At 38.3% G+C, this 18,445-nt stretch overlaps 1 protein-coding gene across 2 annotated transcripts in view; it reads right to left on the bottom strand.

Annotated features, from left to right (window-relative positions):
• The window catches only part of ITGAV (integrin subunit alpha V), a 116,116-nt gene that overhangs the window by 70,087 nt on the left and 27,584 nt on the right, over window positions 1-18,445 (bottom strand). For both annotated transcript variants that reach the window (XM_042949391.1, XM_042949392.1), the window contains exon 2: window positions 12,214-12,341. In XM_042949391.1, the coding sequence (XP_042805325.1) occupies window positions 12,214-12,341 (128 nt within the window). The remainder of the gene's footprint in view (window positions 1-12,213; window positions 12,342-18,445) is intronic.

The raw sequence follows: 18,445 nt of genomic DNA, 5'->3' as shown, positions 1-18,445 counted from the left end.
AATATCTACAATTATCTTTATTTCTTTCATTTTCCATAATTACTCACTTCCCCACAACTGTTGTCTGGGCACGATATAAACAACCTTTTCTTTACTTGTATACCTCTTCTTTCTTTAAAATACCTTCAGGCATCTCACTTGCTCTCCATGACAACCCTTAGGGGTAGGTATTACCCCTGGCAAACTTAAGTCACTTGCCCAAGGTCGTATCTAATGAGTGTCAGAGCCAGACCCTGGGCTTACCTCTTCTAAGTCAAATTTGCATTCCTTATACCCACAGAGCCAACGCAAAAAAGGATAAGAGGGAACAAGACCTACTTATGTAAGCATGCCCCTTGCCCCAAAGTAGCTTGCAGTGTAACCAGTATCAAACAACAAAATATATAAAAGGGCACTGTGGTAACAGAATAATGCTCCCATGCCCAAAGATGTCCGTGTCCTAATCCCCAGAACTTTACATGTGAACGTGTCCTTGCATGGCAAAAGTGACTTTGCAGATGTGATTAGATTAAGGAACTCGGAAGTGGAAGATTACCCTGGATTATTTTAGCAGGCCCAATGTAATCACAAGAGGAGGCAGAAGAGTCAGTGTCAGATGATGTAGCCTGAGAAAGACCAGATTAGCCACTGCTGGCATTTACGATGGAGGAAGGAACCACAAACCAAGGATGCAGGAGGCCTCTAGAAGCTAGAAAGGTACCAAAACAGATTCTTCCCTAGAGCCTCTAGAAGGAACGCAGCACTGATAAAAACACTGATTTAACGCAAATCCCATTTGGACATCTGACCTCCAGAACTAAAGATAATAAAATTGTGCTATTTTAAGCCACCAAGTTTAATGTAAGTTGTTACGACAACAAGAAATCAATTCAGGCATGAAGACAAAATAGAGAAAACAGACCACATCTATCCTGCTACATGAATATTCTTGATGTTGTTTTGCATCTCAATATAATACATTTTAGAATATTTTTACTTCTAAAATATATTAAAGTATACGTTAATTTTTTCTTAAGTCTTAGTTTTCCACATCCTTATTCAGATAAATTAACTGTGTTTTCTACGTTATCAGTCATCTTCATACCCTAAATGACCTTTTGTTTCATTAATTCCACAATGGTTCAAAGTTCATACTATTCTGTCAAATAGGGAAAAATCAGTTTCAGCCATTATGCAGACCTTGGTTAAAACCTACTAATGATGTGCAGTCACTAGATCAAAGGGTTTAAAAAATTCAAGAGGGCAGGGCGCCTGGGCGGCTTAGTTGGTTGAGCATCTGACTCTTGATTTTAGCTCAGACCCAGGGTTGGGGGATGGAGCCCCACATTGATCTTAAACCCTGCTTAAGATTCGCTCTCTCTCTCCCTCTACCCCTCTCCCCCGCTTGTGTTCTGTCTCAAAAAAACAAACAAAAAAATTAGTTTAAAAAAATCCAATTGTACTATTTCAATCACTACAAAAGTATGTAAAATATTTGAAAGACACTAGGCTTTCCCTTTTACATTCTAGCTTTGGCTCCATTTACATATAAAGTCAAGAAAACCAGCAGGAAAAAGAAAAATAAAAAGTCACACAAAAAAATACAACTAGAAATGAAATAAAGGTTATGTTTAAAGTTAACAACAACAACAAAAAGATGAGAAGCAGAAGTCAATAGCTTGAAAGAAAGTCCTCAACAACATATGTGAGAGCAAAACTTCACAAATCTAAGAAATAAGAAATTTTAGACTGAGGTTTCCTTTTGTTCCTGCAGGCTCTGTAATACATAAATATCATTCAAAAATCAATTAAGCTTGCCACCTTGCACTGAGTTTTCTACTAAATTAAACTTTTAATCACAGAACCCTCCATTTTCCCTTATTGTTTGAAAGGCATATGTATAATATTTTGAAGATATTCAGGGCAATATTCATTATTTCATATAACATAAAATTCTACTGAAAATAATGACTAGTAAAATTGCTGAAAGTGTTATTTTCTAGGTAACGTTCATGTCAAGTGTACTTAGTTGGGCAAGGAACCAAGGTCTACCCACTGAGATCTAGATATTTTCATTTTTAATACAGTGTTCTACGTGTGTTAGGCTTTACAGTCAATGGATTTGGGTTGACTGCTAGGGTACTTTTTAAAAGTTTTTGTATTTATTTTGAGAGAGAGAGGGAGCGAGGGGGAGGGACAGAGAGCATGGGAGAGAGAGAATCCCAAGCAAGCTCCACACAGTCAGTGTGGAGCACAATGCAGTGCTTGAACTCAAGAACCATGAGATCATGACCTGAACCAAAATCAGATGTTTAACTGACTGAGACACCCAGGTGCCCCTAGAGTGCCTTCATTTAGATGTCTCCTCAGCTTACTTCCACTTTCATTTCTCATCATGCCCTCAATGCCCTCACACTACACATAGAAACTTTATACTCACATACAGATTCCACGTATGTGGGTCACACAGAATTACTTTTCATTCATAAACATCTTTTACTAATCTATGCACATACTGTTTCCTCTACTTGGAACCCTCTTCTATATGTAGTGAATTCCATTTCCTTTTTCATTAGCTAGATCATATGTCACCAAGTGACCTGGGAAGCCTTCCTCAAAGGCACCAGGCAGAGTTCGATACTTCCCAGTTATGCCTTCTTTATTTCGGTATAAATGTATTTGTGTCTACCACTCAGAATTCAAATAAAATAAATGTAGATTGGTCTTCCAAAAATATTTTTGAAATCTTCCCTCCTCTCCACCTACCCAAAATCATGCCCTGGAGTAGGAAGGAAAGCACACTAAGCATATTTATCTTTTTGTTTAAGAGCTTCTTTAGTTTCTTTAAGTGCTATGCTGTCTTTAAGACAAAATCCAGACTTCCTTCCTTAGCTACTACTATGTGTCTTAATGTATGTGACCAGCTACAGTGAAATCACCTTCCAACAAATTTATACACTGTCTAAGCATCCAGTTACATCTTTGGTAAACACAAAATAAAATTAGCCCATAAATTATCACTCAGTAATAGATACACCATGTATTCTTTAATTTACTTATTTTTTAATTTACATCCAAGTTAGTTTGAATATAGTGCAACAGTGATTTCGGAAGTAGATTCCTTAATGCCCCTTACCCATTTAGCCCCTCCCCCTCCCACAACCCCACCAACCACCCTGTTTGCTCTCCATATTTAAGAGTCTCTTAGATTTTTGTCCCCCTCCCTGTTTTTATATTATTTCTGCTTTCCTTCCCTTATATCCATCTGTTTTGTATCTTAAAGTCCTCATATGAGTGAAGTCATATGATATTTGTCTTTCTCTGACTAATTTCACTTAGCATAATACCCTCTAGTTCCATCCATGTAGTTGTAAATGGCAAGATTTCATTCTTTTGATTGCCGAGTAATATGTACACACACACACACACACACACACACACACACACACACACACACCACATCTTCTTTATCCATTCATCCATTGATGGACATTTGGGCTCTTTCCATACTTTGGCTATTGTTGATAGTGCTGCTACAAACATTGGGGTGTATGTGCTCCTTCAAAACAGCATACTGGTATCCCTTAGATAAATACCTAGTAGTGCAATTGCTGGTTTGTAGGGTAGTTCTATTTTTAATTTTTTGAGGAACCTCCATACTATTTTCCAGAGTGGCTGCACCAGTTTGCATTCCCACCAGCAGTGCAAAAGAGATCCTCTTTCTCCACATCCTCGCCAACATCTGTTGTTGCCTGAGTTGTTACTGTTAGCCATTCTGACAGGTGTGAGATGGTATTGATTTGCATTTCCCTGATGATGAGTGATGTTGAACATTTTTTCATGTGTCAGCTGGCCATTTGGATGTCTTCTTTGGAGAAGTGTCTATTCACGTCTTTTGCCCATTTCTTCACTGGATGATTTGTTTTTTGGGTGTTGAGTTTTGTAAGTTCTTTATAGATTTTGGATACTAACCTTTTATCTGATATGTCATTTGCAAGTATCTTCTCCCATTCTGTCGGTTGCCTTTTAGTTTTGCTGATTGTTTCCTTCACTGTGTAGAAGCTTTTCATCTTGATGAGATCCCAACAGTTCATTTTTGCTTTTGTTTCCTTGCCTCCGAAGAGGTGTTGAGTAAGAAGTTGCTGTGGCCAACGTCAAAGAGGTTTCTGCCTGCTTTCTCCTCAAGGATTTTCATGGTTTCCTGTCTCACGTTTAGGTCTTTCATCCATTTTGAGTTTAGTTTTGTGAAGATACACTATTTATTCTTAAACGATGTTTTCTTTCTATTACCTTATTTTCCAACCAAAAAGAAAAAAAGGCACCCTCTTGCTTCTATACTTTTTCTTCTTTTGAAGGACGCTAAGTTTTGTTTCCTGACACAAGCTTATAATCTATCTTTTCTTAGTTGTGTGAGAGAAGCCAGGCTTTTCCTGACTTTCACAGGCAGGAGACATAGACTCAGGCCTTCAGATACTACCACAAAAGCTTTGAATCTCTAGCAAGTGATGCATAGAGACAGGGATGTGTAAGAAATTATTCTCCTGCTGCTGTTCCATGCTCAGCAACAGTGATTCCAGCAGCAGTGAAACACAGGATCAATGGTTCCTCTGCTAGCTTCTGTGGCCCATTTTTTAGAAAACTAGTGAGTTATCAATATCCTTCTAATAACTTCCTGTTCAGCTAAATTTAGCCAAAGTCAATTTTTATTGCTTTTCACAAAGAACCCAAACCTATATGCAAAATACACACACATGCATTCTACCATATATACCTGTATCTATATACCCTACCTCTCCATACACTACTAGCATACAATGGTGAGCAGAAACAAATTTGTTCCCTGCTTTGAAGAGCTTAGTCTAGCCAGGAAAACAAACACATCATAACATAACCAGGAAAAAAAATCAATGTAAATTTTAGCTCAATGAAGAAAAAGAGCTTCAGTTAGGGCACTAAGACTGTCTGTATAGCAGAACCTGATGGAACAGAGGAGGAGGGAAATTGGTAAAGGCTGTTCACAATATACTATTTAACACCAAGCATTTCTAGATCGGCAAAAAGCACCCTATTGTGGAGCTGGCTGAGGTCTGTTCTTTTTACAGGAAGGGCTAAAAGTCACTATTGTTTTCTTAAACAGTCCATGAAACAAAGGAGCCTAAAATACTTCATGCAGTTAGTTACCAATGTCAAACGTTGTGGCAAAAATCATCAGGGAGCCTTCTCAAGGCTCAACTGAAGTTTCAGACTCACAAAACTGCCAAAGGCCACACACAGCACCAGTCTATTTAGAGGATATAGGACAGAAGCAGACATCCCTCCCTGATCAGAGTGCTTACGTGACTTTCCCCGTGCAGTAGTGCATACATACGGATATTTAGAGCTCTTCTCTTCGCCTCACTAGGTAACAGCTCACACAGGAAGAAACAAGATATGGTGGGCAGAAAGGACCTACCCCAGCTTCAAAGCTTCATGCCCCAAAGGAATGGTACCTCTTATACTTCACAGCCATTGCTTTCAGAATTCCCACAAAGGACTGCCATTTATAAATCATTGTACTCAGGGAACCCTAGAGCTGCGTACAGCATCCCTATCATGTATTTTCAGTCTATTTACAATTTCTCCCAGTCTAAATGCAGTTACTGACCCAGGACCATTTTTAGCATAAGCAATGATATCTAGTCACTTAACCACTCAGGATCCAGTAAAATAGAACAAAAAGACAAGATCAAATTGGCATGCAGATAGGAAAGGGTTTCAGTAACCATTTTCCAACAGCCAACTACTGATAACATTCAATGTCACTGTCCCTGTATGTATTAATTCAGTTAGGCTGCATTATGCTGTAATAACAAGCGTCCCTAAAATCCATTAGTTAAAAATAACAAAGAATTATTTTGTACATGTACATCATAGATTAGTAAAGCGTCTATGCTTCACGTCTTCCTCACTCAGTGACCCAGGCTGATGGAGGCTCTATCATTTAAACTATCACTACTTACTATGGCATCTGGTAAGAGGAGAGGAAGAATAACTCCTAATCCTTCTACTCACAATTGATACACTTCTACTCATGTTTAATTGGCTAGAAAAAAGTCACATGGGCATATTTAAATTCAAGGTTTTGCCACAGTTTTAGAAACACGATACTGATGGACAGTCGTGATATCTACCACATCATATAAACCAGATATAATTTAAAAAAATGATTTTATGAATTTTATTTCCAAAGTATTAGAATCAGCATGGAGCCCTTTTAAGCATTAAAGTCTCTTCTGCACCCAGAAACACAATAAAGTAGCAGATAAACTACCTAATTTAAATTCTTCATGATCACCCCAGCAATGTATTACAAAATGTAGAAAGGTAGGTAATTTTCCCAACTAACATTGGAAAAATGACAAAGCTAGACAAGCTTGTCTGACTCCAAGGCCTATTTCCTTTTCAAGACATCACAATGTACAGCAAATATAAAGTCAGTGAAGAAAGAAGAGTCACAGGGCAAAATGTACCACAGCATTAAGAAGGTTAGGAACAATAAGGGGACATGAGAGTTCCAGTCAAAGAGCAGACACTTTAAAATAAGGAAGGAATGGTCAGTGGAGCAAACTGTAAAAAGTCCAGTAAGATGAGGGGTCCAAAGTGTCCACTGAAGCAGGTGGCTACTAACGATTTCATTTAGAGCCACTGCTGAGTTGCCAGACTGAAGTGACTAAACATGGAAAGTGATGAAGTGGATTCAATTATCCTGGATGTGAAGAGACAGAGAAAGGAAAATGACTGAGAGGAGATAATGTTCAAGGGGAAGCTGTTTTGATTAGTTTTTCAGGTAGAAACAATTTAAACATGTTTGAAAGTCAGGAAAGGAAAAGTCAGAGGAAGGGAAGGGAACAGAAGGGAGAAAAGAGAAGGAAAGAAAAGAAAAGGAAATGAAAGAAAAGGAAAGGAAAAAAGAAAAAAATAGGGGCGCGCGGGTGGCTAGGTCGGTTACGCATCTGATTCTTAGGCTCAGGTCATGATCTCACAGTTCAGGTTCATGAGATTAAGCCCTGCGTTGGGCTCTGTGTTGACAGCAAGGACCCTCCTTAGGATTCTTTCTCTCTCTCTCTGTCCCTCCCCAGCTCGTACTTTCTCCCTCATTCTCTCTCTCAAGTAAATATTAAAAAATAAAAAGGGAAAGAGAGAGAGAATGAAAGAAAAAGGGCAAATGCGGAGCAGGGACAGAGAGAAATGAAAGAACAGGCAGTGTCCATGAGAAAGCAGAGGGAGTAAGTGGTAACAATACAAAGCAGCTTGTATTTACTGAGCCACCGCAATGTGCCAGTCCCTGTACTAAGCACATTACATGTCTGAACTCACACACACATTAACTCATTCAGCTGAACACATACCCAGGAGCAAGTCTGATGAGGACAATGCATCGGGCAGCTGGCAGTAACAGACAGTGCAAGTTAAATAGCTGTAAATGCAGAACCAGGGTTTGAGCCCAGGTAGTTCGCCTCCACAAACCACACTAATATGCTCGGCTATTGTCTCCCTTGACATGCGACTGAGATGAGGGAAAGATAGACAGAAAAGCCACTACCTCCCTTGAGATGCTGAAAAAGATAAAAAAGATATTTGTGGTGCAGAGATGTTTATATGTTTGGGCTTGGATGGAATGAGCTCCTCAGGAGAGGTGTAAGGCAAGTTTGGGGGATGCTTAAACGTAAGCATTTCTTCCACAGTCAAGACACAGTCTGACAGTGTCTTTCTAGATACACGTTATTCTGACTAGCTTATTGCAATCTATATTATCGTCTTTTCTTAACAAAACAAAACAAAACCTATTTGGACAAAAATTCTAATTGTAAAAAATGAAGTCTTAATTTATATATTCCTTTTATGAGGGAAGTCTCAGAAGTTATACAACATGATTACAAAAATATCATCAGGAAAAAAGAACAGACCAAAAAATACTTATCTGTACACCTATAACTAAAACTTTATTTCTTCACTATAGGAAAGGCTCTTATGATCCATTCATTCACTCACCTATTCAATCTGCTGAGCACCAACTTGTACTAGGCACCAGGCATTGCTGTAGGCCCTAGGGCTACAGCAGTGAACAAAACAGATTAAAACACACACACACACGCAACTGTTCTCATAGAACATACAAACTAATTGAAAGAAGGAGACATTAACTACCTTACATAAATACCTTATGTAGCAATGTGAGTATTCCAGGGAAAAATAAAGCAGAAAAGAGGACAGAGCACAAAGTGGGAAAGGGGCAATTGCAATTTTAAACAAATGGTCAGGGAATGACTGAGAAGATGGTATTTGAGCTATTCTTGAAGGTAGGGGTGGAGGGGGCACCCAATGGACATTTGAGAAAACAATGTTCCAGGCAGAGAGAAGAGCCCAAGCAAGGGTGAGGTGGAAATGTGTCTTTTGTTTATGAGCCACTGCAAAGAGACCCAATGAGGCTGGAAAAGAATGGAGAGGAGAATAGCAGAAGATGAAGTTAAAGATAAAAATAGTGGACTGAGGGGCGCCTGGGTGGCGCAGTCGGTTAAGCGTCCGACTTCAGCCAGGTCACGATCTCGCGGTCCGTGAGTTCGAGCCGCGCGTCAGGCTCTGGGCTGATGGCTCAGAGCCTGGAGCCTGTTTCCGATTCTGTGTCTCCCTCTCTCTCTGCCCCTCCCCCGTTCATGCTCTGTCTCTCTCTGTCCCAAAAATAAATTAAAAAAAAAAAAAAAAATCTATAAAAATAGTGGACTGAAACTCAGGGACCTCTCGGCTACTATAAGACAGATGGTAAGGTATTAGTGAAATCTGAACAGGAGTGTTATAATCGGAATGTTTTAAAAGAATCACTCTGGCTGCTGTAGAGAACAGTCTGGGAGTATCCAGGGCAGAAGTGGGGAAAACAGTGACACATACCAGCTCTCTTCCAACTGCTCCTCCAGGTTTCCTATCCACCCTGCTCTTGGCCCAGGATGTTGACCAGGATGAACTCACGGACTGCCGTGTCCCCTGGCTCCCATGTGGATTCCACCAGTGGGGAGCACACACAGGATCAAAGGGAGGGAAGAGAGTGAGTCAGGGTGGTTTTTTTCCCCTGCTCCTCCCTTCCAGTTACTCTGGACTGGCTACTGCCCTTGGACAAAAGCCACAGCTCCTGTCCTGTGGCTTTCTCCACCTAATCCTCTGAATTCTAGTACCCACTCCCTTCCCGATCTACCTTCAGGCCAAGGGGTCCAATTGTAATGAGACCTTGCACAGTACTCTTTTAAAATAGTTCTTTTACTAAAAGCTCCTCAAACTATCCCAATTTAAGCATACCATCTCTTTCCTGGCAGTACCCTTGCTAACTCAGGAGTCCAGGGCAACAGTGCAGGTGGGAGACAATGGTGGCTTAGACCAGGATGTTAGCAGCAGAATGACAAGAAGCAGTTAGATTTTGATTTTCTCATAGATGTAATGTCACGCATAACTCCAGATTTTGGCATAAGCAACTAAAAGGATAGAATGCCATCAACTGAAATTCATTTCTTAAAATCACAAATCAATAGAAAATATAAGTAAATATAGTAAATAGTGGTGCACAAGAAAAGGAATGCTATGGCTTACAAACAAATGCAAAGATGATTAATCTTACCATTAAAGGAATGTAAATTAACATAATCATATAAAATATACATAAATAAATACATAATATGGATAGGATAATTACAATATAAAGTTGACAAAGGTAAATGTATGATGATAAATGGTGTTGTCATGGATGTCAGAAAAGGAGGAATTGTAAAATTCTTCCCATTGTAAAATTGGGGGAATGTAAACCTCTGTGAAGAATAATTTGCCACACCTATCAAAACTTCAAATGTACATATTTAAAAATGCTCTGCTAGGACTTTATCCTACACACATACTCACACATTTGCATAAATACATACATATAAGATTTTTCACTACTGCAGTGTTTATAATTACAAAAGATTAGAAACAATCTAAATGTCCAGCAACAGGAAATACAAGTTAAATAAATTAGGCTATATACACTAAAGAATAAATACCATCAGTATTTTGCAAAGAACAAGATAAACTCTTGCTTATATACACATATGGAAAGGAAAACTCTACAAAAGATTTATATTGTTGGGAGGGGTGGGGAGGAGTCAAGTGCTTAACAGAAATATTGAGTATATTCTTATTTGTGAGTCTTTTAAGGATATACACATATGTGGGAGTAAGAAAATTCTAAAGCGATCAAAGAAATTGTTTAGAACAACTGCCTCTAAGCAGGTTGATGTGAGAGACTCCTTTTTTTCATTGTATACCCTTTTTGGACTGTTTGAAATTTTTTTTTTACCAAGTGCATATACTAATTTGTTAATAAACAGAACAGTATATAAAGCTAAATTTAAAAAAAGCAATAAATAATCTTGTGTTCCATAAAAACCTATGGTGTTGAGTACAGAAATATATCTGAAAAGTACAACCTATCAAAACTAAAGTATGGTTTCATTTTATTATTTTCTTATTTTGTTAGAAGATATAAATGCCCTGACCCGTATTATTTTGAATCACTGGTGTTTCTCCATTTGTAGTCAAATAGAGCCTATTGACATACTGTTGGGGTTTTCCAAATGTCAGCCATATATGGAAAATACAACAGGGCTTAATGTAGATGATTTCAAATGGAAAAAAACAAATATGTGACCTGATTTCTATTAAGAGTTAACTTAATGACAGACACTCATTTTGGCACTGACCAGAATGCCAAATGGAACAGCCTACACCATGATTCCTGTTTCACTAATATTATAATTCCCAGAACTAATATATTTTAGAACTAGCAGGAAACAACAATATGGAAAAAAAATTAGTTGTCTTTAGGCTTATCTTAAAATATTCTCTCAAAGCCAGAAAATCAAAATTGTTAAAAAAAATTTTGTAAAACTATTTTACCAAAAGAATGCCACATTATTTCTTTGAAGATTCTCTAAGTTTGCCCAAATGTAGACAAATATACCAACACAAATGTGTACAGGATTCTATATATTTTATTTCACTGATGTAAATGTAAAACTCAACTTTTTTCTTCCCATCTTCCTCATGCTATTTTTCTCCTTTCCACCACAGTCTTGTCTGACACAGAAATTTGTCCCTATAGAGAAGATTTTAATGTTATCCAAACCATAATGCATAATTTATCCAAGAAATTTTGGGTAAGAATTTTTTTTTTAAGTCAACCAAATCTACTTGAATACAAAAATTCCTCAACTGGTTTTGGTAGCACCACTCAAGGTTTTAGATTATTTCATGATTAGGGACTTGATGTATAATTGTCAATAAGTCGCACTTCAATTTTGCTGACAAAGAAAAAGACAAAAAGCCTTGTTCCTTCTTCTCAGAAGAGACAGAAAAACACTTTAATATACTTCCCCAGATTTCTGCAAATTCACACAGTTTGAAACTGAAGACATCCAAAGCAGTGAAAATACAATGTATTTTTAAGACTTTTATACATATATGACAAAATTGTAGGAAAAATGTTAAGTCTTTTGTCTTCATGTAACCTTCCTAGGGATCTGAAGTGCTTATATAAATTGTTTTATTAAGTTGTTACATTTAAGCTAAAGTAAGTTCTTTTAAAAATTAAATGATACTAAATAAATATCTAATGGGGGGAATGAAGGGGTTTCGGGACAGCACCCACACCCCCCCCCCCCCAATGTGCCATTTTGGCATATGGATTATTTTGAGCTGAAGGCACTTGAGATCCTGTGGACTCAAGAGACTTTTGTCACTCCCTTAACCACACAGATGAAACTAAATTGAGTATTTTTCTCAGAATACGGGTTATTAACAGAGACAAACTTTATCTGAGTGACCCATCTGTATGGCAGGGCAAACATCTAATTATCAAACATCTGCTTCTCTTATTATCACTCCATGAAATGCATTTCTTTCCTCTGAAATCCCAGACCCCTAACACCTTTCTCCTTAGTTCAGGATGACATATTATACCTCATTCTGCCTGTCTTCAGAATTTTCATGTCTATATGGATTCCCCATGCATACATGCACCTATTAATTTTGATTTTCTACTGTTAATCTGTCTCCTGTCAACTTGATTCTTAGCCCAGCTAGAAGGGCCTTTAATGGAAACAGAAATTCTTGCTCCCCAACAGGAGGGAAGGGAAGAGAGGGTAAAGGAAAAGGGGCCACTGTTGCAATATTTACCTGTGGCATCGAATTCGATTGGCTGGCACCCGCGGTGAGAAGACCAGTCACACTTGAGGACTTGCCCTCCTTCCACAATCCCAGGCTGGGTAGTGTTTGCTTTGGGTGCTCCCACCAGAAGAAACATCCTGATAAAATACAAAAGGGAAGATAAGATTTTAAATGGCACAAAGCATAAACAGTAACCTATGATTTAGAAAGAACAATCATTCTTTTGCTATTATACACAATTATTTTTAACCATTCACTGAGGGCATAATCTATCTTCTATATTCATTTGATGCTCTTACATACATACATTATTCAATACAGTTTATCCATGCTAATAACATCTTATAAGGCAACTTCAGAGTGACATGTCATTTAAAAATCTGTGCTGGTCAAACTGTACACTTTAAACATATACAGTTTATTATATATCAACTGCATCTCAAAAAAGCTGTTAAAAATGTGTGCTGGCTAGAATCTGGGACAGATGTTTTGATTTAGGGTTTTTTGAATGGTTTTTTGTGTGTGGTCTGCCATAGACTTTCTATATCCTGAACGCTAAGCAAAAATGAATAAATAAATAATTCTAAAGTATTGTAATTCTACATACTATCATTTTTTTCTTTTTGAAAACATATCTTGTTTTGGAACTACTGTACTTCAGTAATTTTTTTTTTAATGACTAATAAATTTATCTTTTCAGAGGATTAATCTAGTCAATCCTGGCCAAAGAATAGGATCGCTATTCAATTTCTTATCAGGATAAAATAAGCAGGAGACAAAATAATACAGAGTCCAGTTTTTAAGCAAAAGAGACCTTTTCATTAGTTTTTTCTATTCATTCAGAAAAAGAAACAGCTTGAGTGTCTTGTCTACATAGAGCACAGTGCTGGGCACTGGGGACAACACCATGAATAAAACAACCTCGTTTCCTGCTCTCGGTGGTGTTTACATTCCCTTTGGGAAGAAATAGAGAACCTGACCAAGAAAATCAGTCATGCTTACAAATGCTGTGAAGGAAAAACTTCTTTACATAAAGGAAAGTAATCTTGAAGGAATGGAGGGGAAAGACTTACTTTACATAAGGAGAAGTCAAAGGAAGTTTTCTGTAAAGAAGGAAGAGGAAAGACCTCATTTAGATAAAGTAGCAAGGAAACTTATTTTTAAATAAACCGAGATGTACAGGATTAGATGGTCACCAAGGAGTGTTTGTGTGTTGGGGTGGGGGGGAGGGGTTGGGGGGGAAGGCAAGGTGAGAAAGGTGGGATAAGGGTGTGGCATGAAGAAGTAGATGGGAGCACCCCGGGCAGAGGGACAAAGACCCTCAGCAAGAAAAAGATCAGTGTTGGAGAGTTTGAAGAAAAAGGTGTGGCTGAGGCAAAAGAGCAAGCTAAGAGTGACACATGATAAAGGTGGGGAGCTTGGCAAGAACTAAATCAAGCAGGGCCGTTCAACTAATGTAATACTCTTGGATTTTATCATAAGGTCCATGTGAAGCCTTTGCATTTTTTTTAAGCAAAAGAATGACACGATCTAATAGAGAAAACTATATTTGGTGCCTTCTGGGGAAAGGATTAAGGAGGGAGGGGAACAAAATGGAACAAGGAAAGTAAGAGACTTTCAGCAGGGAAGGGAGGAGATAATAGTGACCTAGATTGGGAAGGCGGGTGGAGAAGGAGATGGGTGGGCAGACTTTGGAAATAATCTGGAATAGAATGAACAGGAATAGCTGGTGGCTGTAATATGGGGGAAAGCGAAGATTAAAAAATGTCACCCAGGTTTCATTCTGAAGTGCATGGATGGGACAACAATTTACTGCACAAAAAGAAAAAAGCCTGAAGAGTAAGGAAGCAGAAGGCAGATTAAATATTTACAGGAAAACCAAGAATTCAGTTCTCAATGTTACTCTGAAGTATCTGTTAGACACCAATTGGTAGTCCGGAGCTCTGAGGAGAGTTTTGCTTCAGAGATCATGTATTGAGAATGTCAACTTAGAGTAGATGGGTTCATGCCGGGAAGCTTCAGAAAGAAGAGAGGCAAACAGTGAGCTCTGGGGAGCAAGAGCCTTTAGGAGTCAGGTAAAGAAAGAGGATATAGTAAAAGAGAATGAAAAGAAACTGATTGAAGTATAAAAGAAAACAGGATATAGTTATACACGGAAGGCCCTCAATAAATGCTACCACCATTATTATTTCACTTCCTCATTAAACATTTAGTCACTTAAATTGTAGCATAGAAAATACTTCACTGCCTTTCCTTTTTTTTAAAGTTATGAACAAAGCTACATTTTAATATGAAATGTGCTCATTTTAACTTTTACTTATCAATTTCAATTTCATTTCTTCCCGGTGGTATCTGCTAAATCATACTTAGACTCGTCAAGAGCTGGCTGCATCACTGACTGGCTGGTTTACAGGAATCCTGCTTTCTGATATTCATCTTAAAACTCCATACTCGGGGCGCCTGGGTGGCTCAGTCGGTTAAGCGTCCGACTTCAGCTCAGGTCACGATCTCGGGGTCTGTGAGTTCGAGCCCCGCGTCGGGCTCTGGGCTGATGGCTCAGAGCCTGGAGCCTGCTTCGGATTCTGTGTCTCCCTCTCTCTCTGCCCCTCCCCCGTTCATGCTCTGTCTCTCTCTGTCTCAAAAATAAATAAAAACGTTAAAAAAAAAAATTAAAAAAAAACAAAAAACTCCATACTCAATAAAAAAAAAAAAATAAATAAACACTCCATACTCAAAATAAAGGCAAAACTCCCAACCGAACCACACCCTGTTTAATAAAGCTTTATGCAGTCATATTTGGCATCAGTAAAACCTCAATGCTGGCTCCTTCTCATCACAACCAACTTAGTTTTCACTCAGCAGGAAAAAAAAAAAAGGCTATGAGTAGGAGAGGCCGTACCCCCATGAATAAGAGGGCACTCAATGTCATCCAGACTCCTTTACTGCAGGGGAGCTGGTTAATAGCTAAAATATTTATGTAAATAAATATAATTTTATATTATAAATATAAAGAATTTTCCATTTCAAAAGGTCAAAAATTTGGCCATACACATCATAAAACTTCCCCTATTCATCTGGATTAAATGCTTTTTTTTTAAATTTTCTTTCAATGTTTATTTATTTTGAGAGAGAGAGAGAGAGCATGAGCGGGGCAGAGGCAGGAGAGAGGGAATCCCAAGCAGGCTCCACACTGTCAGCACAGAGCCCCACGCGGGGCTCCATCTCATGTGACCAAACTGTGAGACCATGATCTGAGCTGAATTCAAGTGTCAGACACTTAACCGACTAAGCCACCCAGGTGCCCCTGGATGCAATGAGTTTTGAGTGCGTGATAGGGAAAAGAACATTTCAGACAAGTATACTTTTCAGGGTCTACACCTGAAAAGGCTGGGGTCAAGTCCTGCAATAGTCCTAATAACCATAATACAATCACAGGTATACATATGATTTCAGTGCTGGGTAACAGCCAGGTTCCAGATGAGGACCAAGGAGGTGGTTCTCAGAATTTGCCTAGAAATTTCCAAGAAAAACTCATTTCCTGACCATCACCACATTGCACATTATAGAATCTTTTATAATTATTTTTAATCAAAGCTATTCTTCCTACCTTATAATAAATTGCTTCCTTGAGGGGTACCTGGGTGACTCAGTCGGTTAAGTGTCCGACTTCAGCTCAGGTCATGATCTCAGTTAGAGCCCCTCATCCGGCTCTGTGCTGATAGATTGTGTGTCTCCCTCTCTCTCTCTGCCCCTCCCCCAGCTCACACACTCCCTGTCTCTCTCTTTCTGTCTCTCTCTCTCTTTCTCTCTCAAAGGTAAATAAATATTAAAAATAATAAAAATAAATAAATAAATTGCTTTCTTGAAAGTAGGAGACTCTAATTTATCTTTGGGCCTGGCACATAACAAGCACTCAAGAAAAGTTTTTTTAATTGACAGGTAGGTAGCAAGTAAATTCGATAGTTACAGGTTTCAATCTTAAGAAAGCCCTATGTAAATAGCCATTTCCACTACCACCAAAAATCATCCTCTATTAAACATCCAATTATTTAAATTACCCTTACAACAATTTCTTTACATACATATTTCTTCTTAATTTTGGATTTCAGACACTTTCTTTACTTGGGCACTATGAGAGAGGGCTGGAAAGTTACCCGCAGTAAGGGACTTCAGCAAAGACACAAAAAAGGACGTGGTAGGAGGGTTCTGAAAGAAAACTGTACTCCACTGGCAGCACAAAGTTCGCATTCCTTGGATAAGACCATGAACATGGCTGCTGCTTTTCATCCGGCCATTTGCACATTGTAGGCATGAAATGATGGGTAATTAGATGTACTAACATGGGTGTTCGTTAGGTTTTCCTAAGCATACTTTCATGTGCAGTCTTGCACATTGGTGAAATGCCACAGAAATGGTAGAATAATATAAAAGGAATGTGTGAACACTGTTAATTTCTAAATGCTAGGTTAATGGGGGAGAAAAAAAAGCTGAGGAATAAAAGTACTTTGTCCAAAGTGTCAACATGATATTTACTTTTAAAGAATATTACAGAAAGTTTTTAAAAAAGAAAAATGGGGAGATGGAGACAGTAAACTGCCTTAGACAAATGTTAAGTCCTAAGAAGGAGCTATATAAAGAGAAATTAAATATTTATAGAGAATAAAAAGTAAAGGATGATAAAAGATGATATTTGAGAAAATTAAGGAATATAAAAGCAACACAGACAGAAAACAAAAACAAAAACAGACAGAAAACAGAAAACAAAAGCCCCGTTGATGTATTAGGAAGATGAATTTTACATCACGTATTTTTTTACTAGAATAACAAAATAGCCTGCTAATGAAATGCTTTATAAGAATTAAGTAATTATTGAAGTTCATCTAAGAATGTCTAACTAATGTCTGTAACAGCTTAATTAGGGTAAGAGAAGTGACAGAGCTGAAAAAATTTGGCAATATAAACAGCACTGTCTAATAAGCAGTTTGATACTATAGGTTACAATTACCCGATATAAATCAACTGGGAAAGTCACTTGTTCAATATTTGAGCCTCAGCTTCCTGTATAACAATGCCCACTGTGATTACTTCTAAAAAGATTTCTGAATGTGGACAGTAGACAAAAACAAACTTAGAAAATCTGAAGGCATCATAAAAATATAAGATGATGGCCCCAGAATTAAAAACAATTAATAAACTATTCTCTCTAATAAAGTAGAAAAAAGCTATTTTCAAAAAGGCTTTCCTTTCCTCAGTTTCCTCAAAGGATCATTAATTAACTTAAATGCAAGACCTCAAGAGGAAAAAAAAGGAAGAAGGGTACAAAGTAGGGGACTTGCAACACTTCCTGACAAGAGTGGGGAGCTGGGGAAGACACTTGGGGTTAGCTGGAGCTGACAGAGATTTCGCTGATTAGCAGTGAAAATCTGAAGCTGAGCAACTCTGTTTCACATGCCTGCCGCCTTCTGCTGGCAGACTCCATCTCCTCCCAAAAGTTTACCCAAGAACAGAATCAGGATCCTTATCCTCACTATTCTGGTCAAATGACTCAAGACATGTCCATCATTATGGTTTACATACACGGGCAGACTATTAATCAACATCATGCCACAAGAAATTCTGAAAGATAAAGAGCAGAGTGTGTTGGTGGGGTAGGAGGGGTAGAAGAAACAGGGAGTGAAGAGAAAGTGCAGGAGAAGGGGGGTGGGGGAAGACAGGATGGAAAACAAAAAAGGGGGAGGAGAGGTACAGGAGGAGTGGGGAGGAGAAAAAAAGAATAGATGGGGAGGGAGAAGGAAGAGGAAGAGAGAGGGAGACAAGAGGATCAGAGAAACCAACCAGGAGGATGCCTTTCGGATGCACTTCCTATCCAAAGTGGACTTTAAGGGCAGTTGCTTCAGGGAATGTGACCTTCACTACCAAGGAGAGGCAACCAGCCAAACAATGACAAGTACATTTTTTAAACCCTCCAAATGAACTAAGTTATTTGGCTGTTTCAGCACTGACTTCTCCAAGATAAAGCATGTCTAATATATCTGGCTGACTCCGGGCTGACCAGTGAATGAGCCTTCATCAAAAGCAACTTTCGAAAAATTACCACACCCGTATATAGAAAAAAATGTGTATAAAATAGCATGAATGTTTTTTCAGAGAGGTAATTCCAGTCTCAGATTTACTTTTCATTTTAAAAAAAGTGCTGCAGGGTCAATATTTATATGACATGAAACAAGCACAGTAACTGTAA

The sequence above is a fragment of the Panthera leo genome, chromosome C1 (genome assembly GCF_018350215.1).
Source record: "Panthera leo isolate Ple1 chromosome C1, P.leo_Ple1_pat1.1, whole genome shotgun sequence".
NCBI classification, from domain to species: Eukaryota; Metazoa; Chordata; class Mammalia; order Carnivora; family Felidae; genus Panthera; species Panthera leo.
The sequence above is the reverse complement of the archived record's forward strand: the minus strand, read 5'-3'. Positions and strand labels throughout refer to the sequence as shown.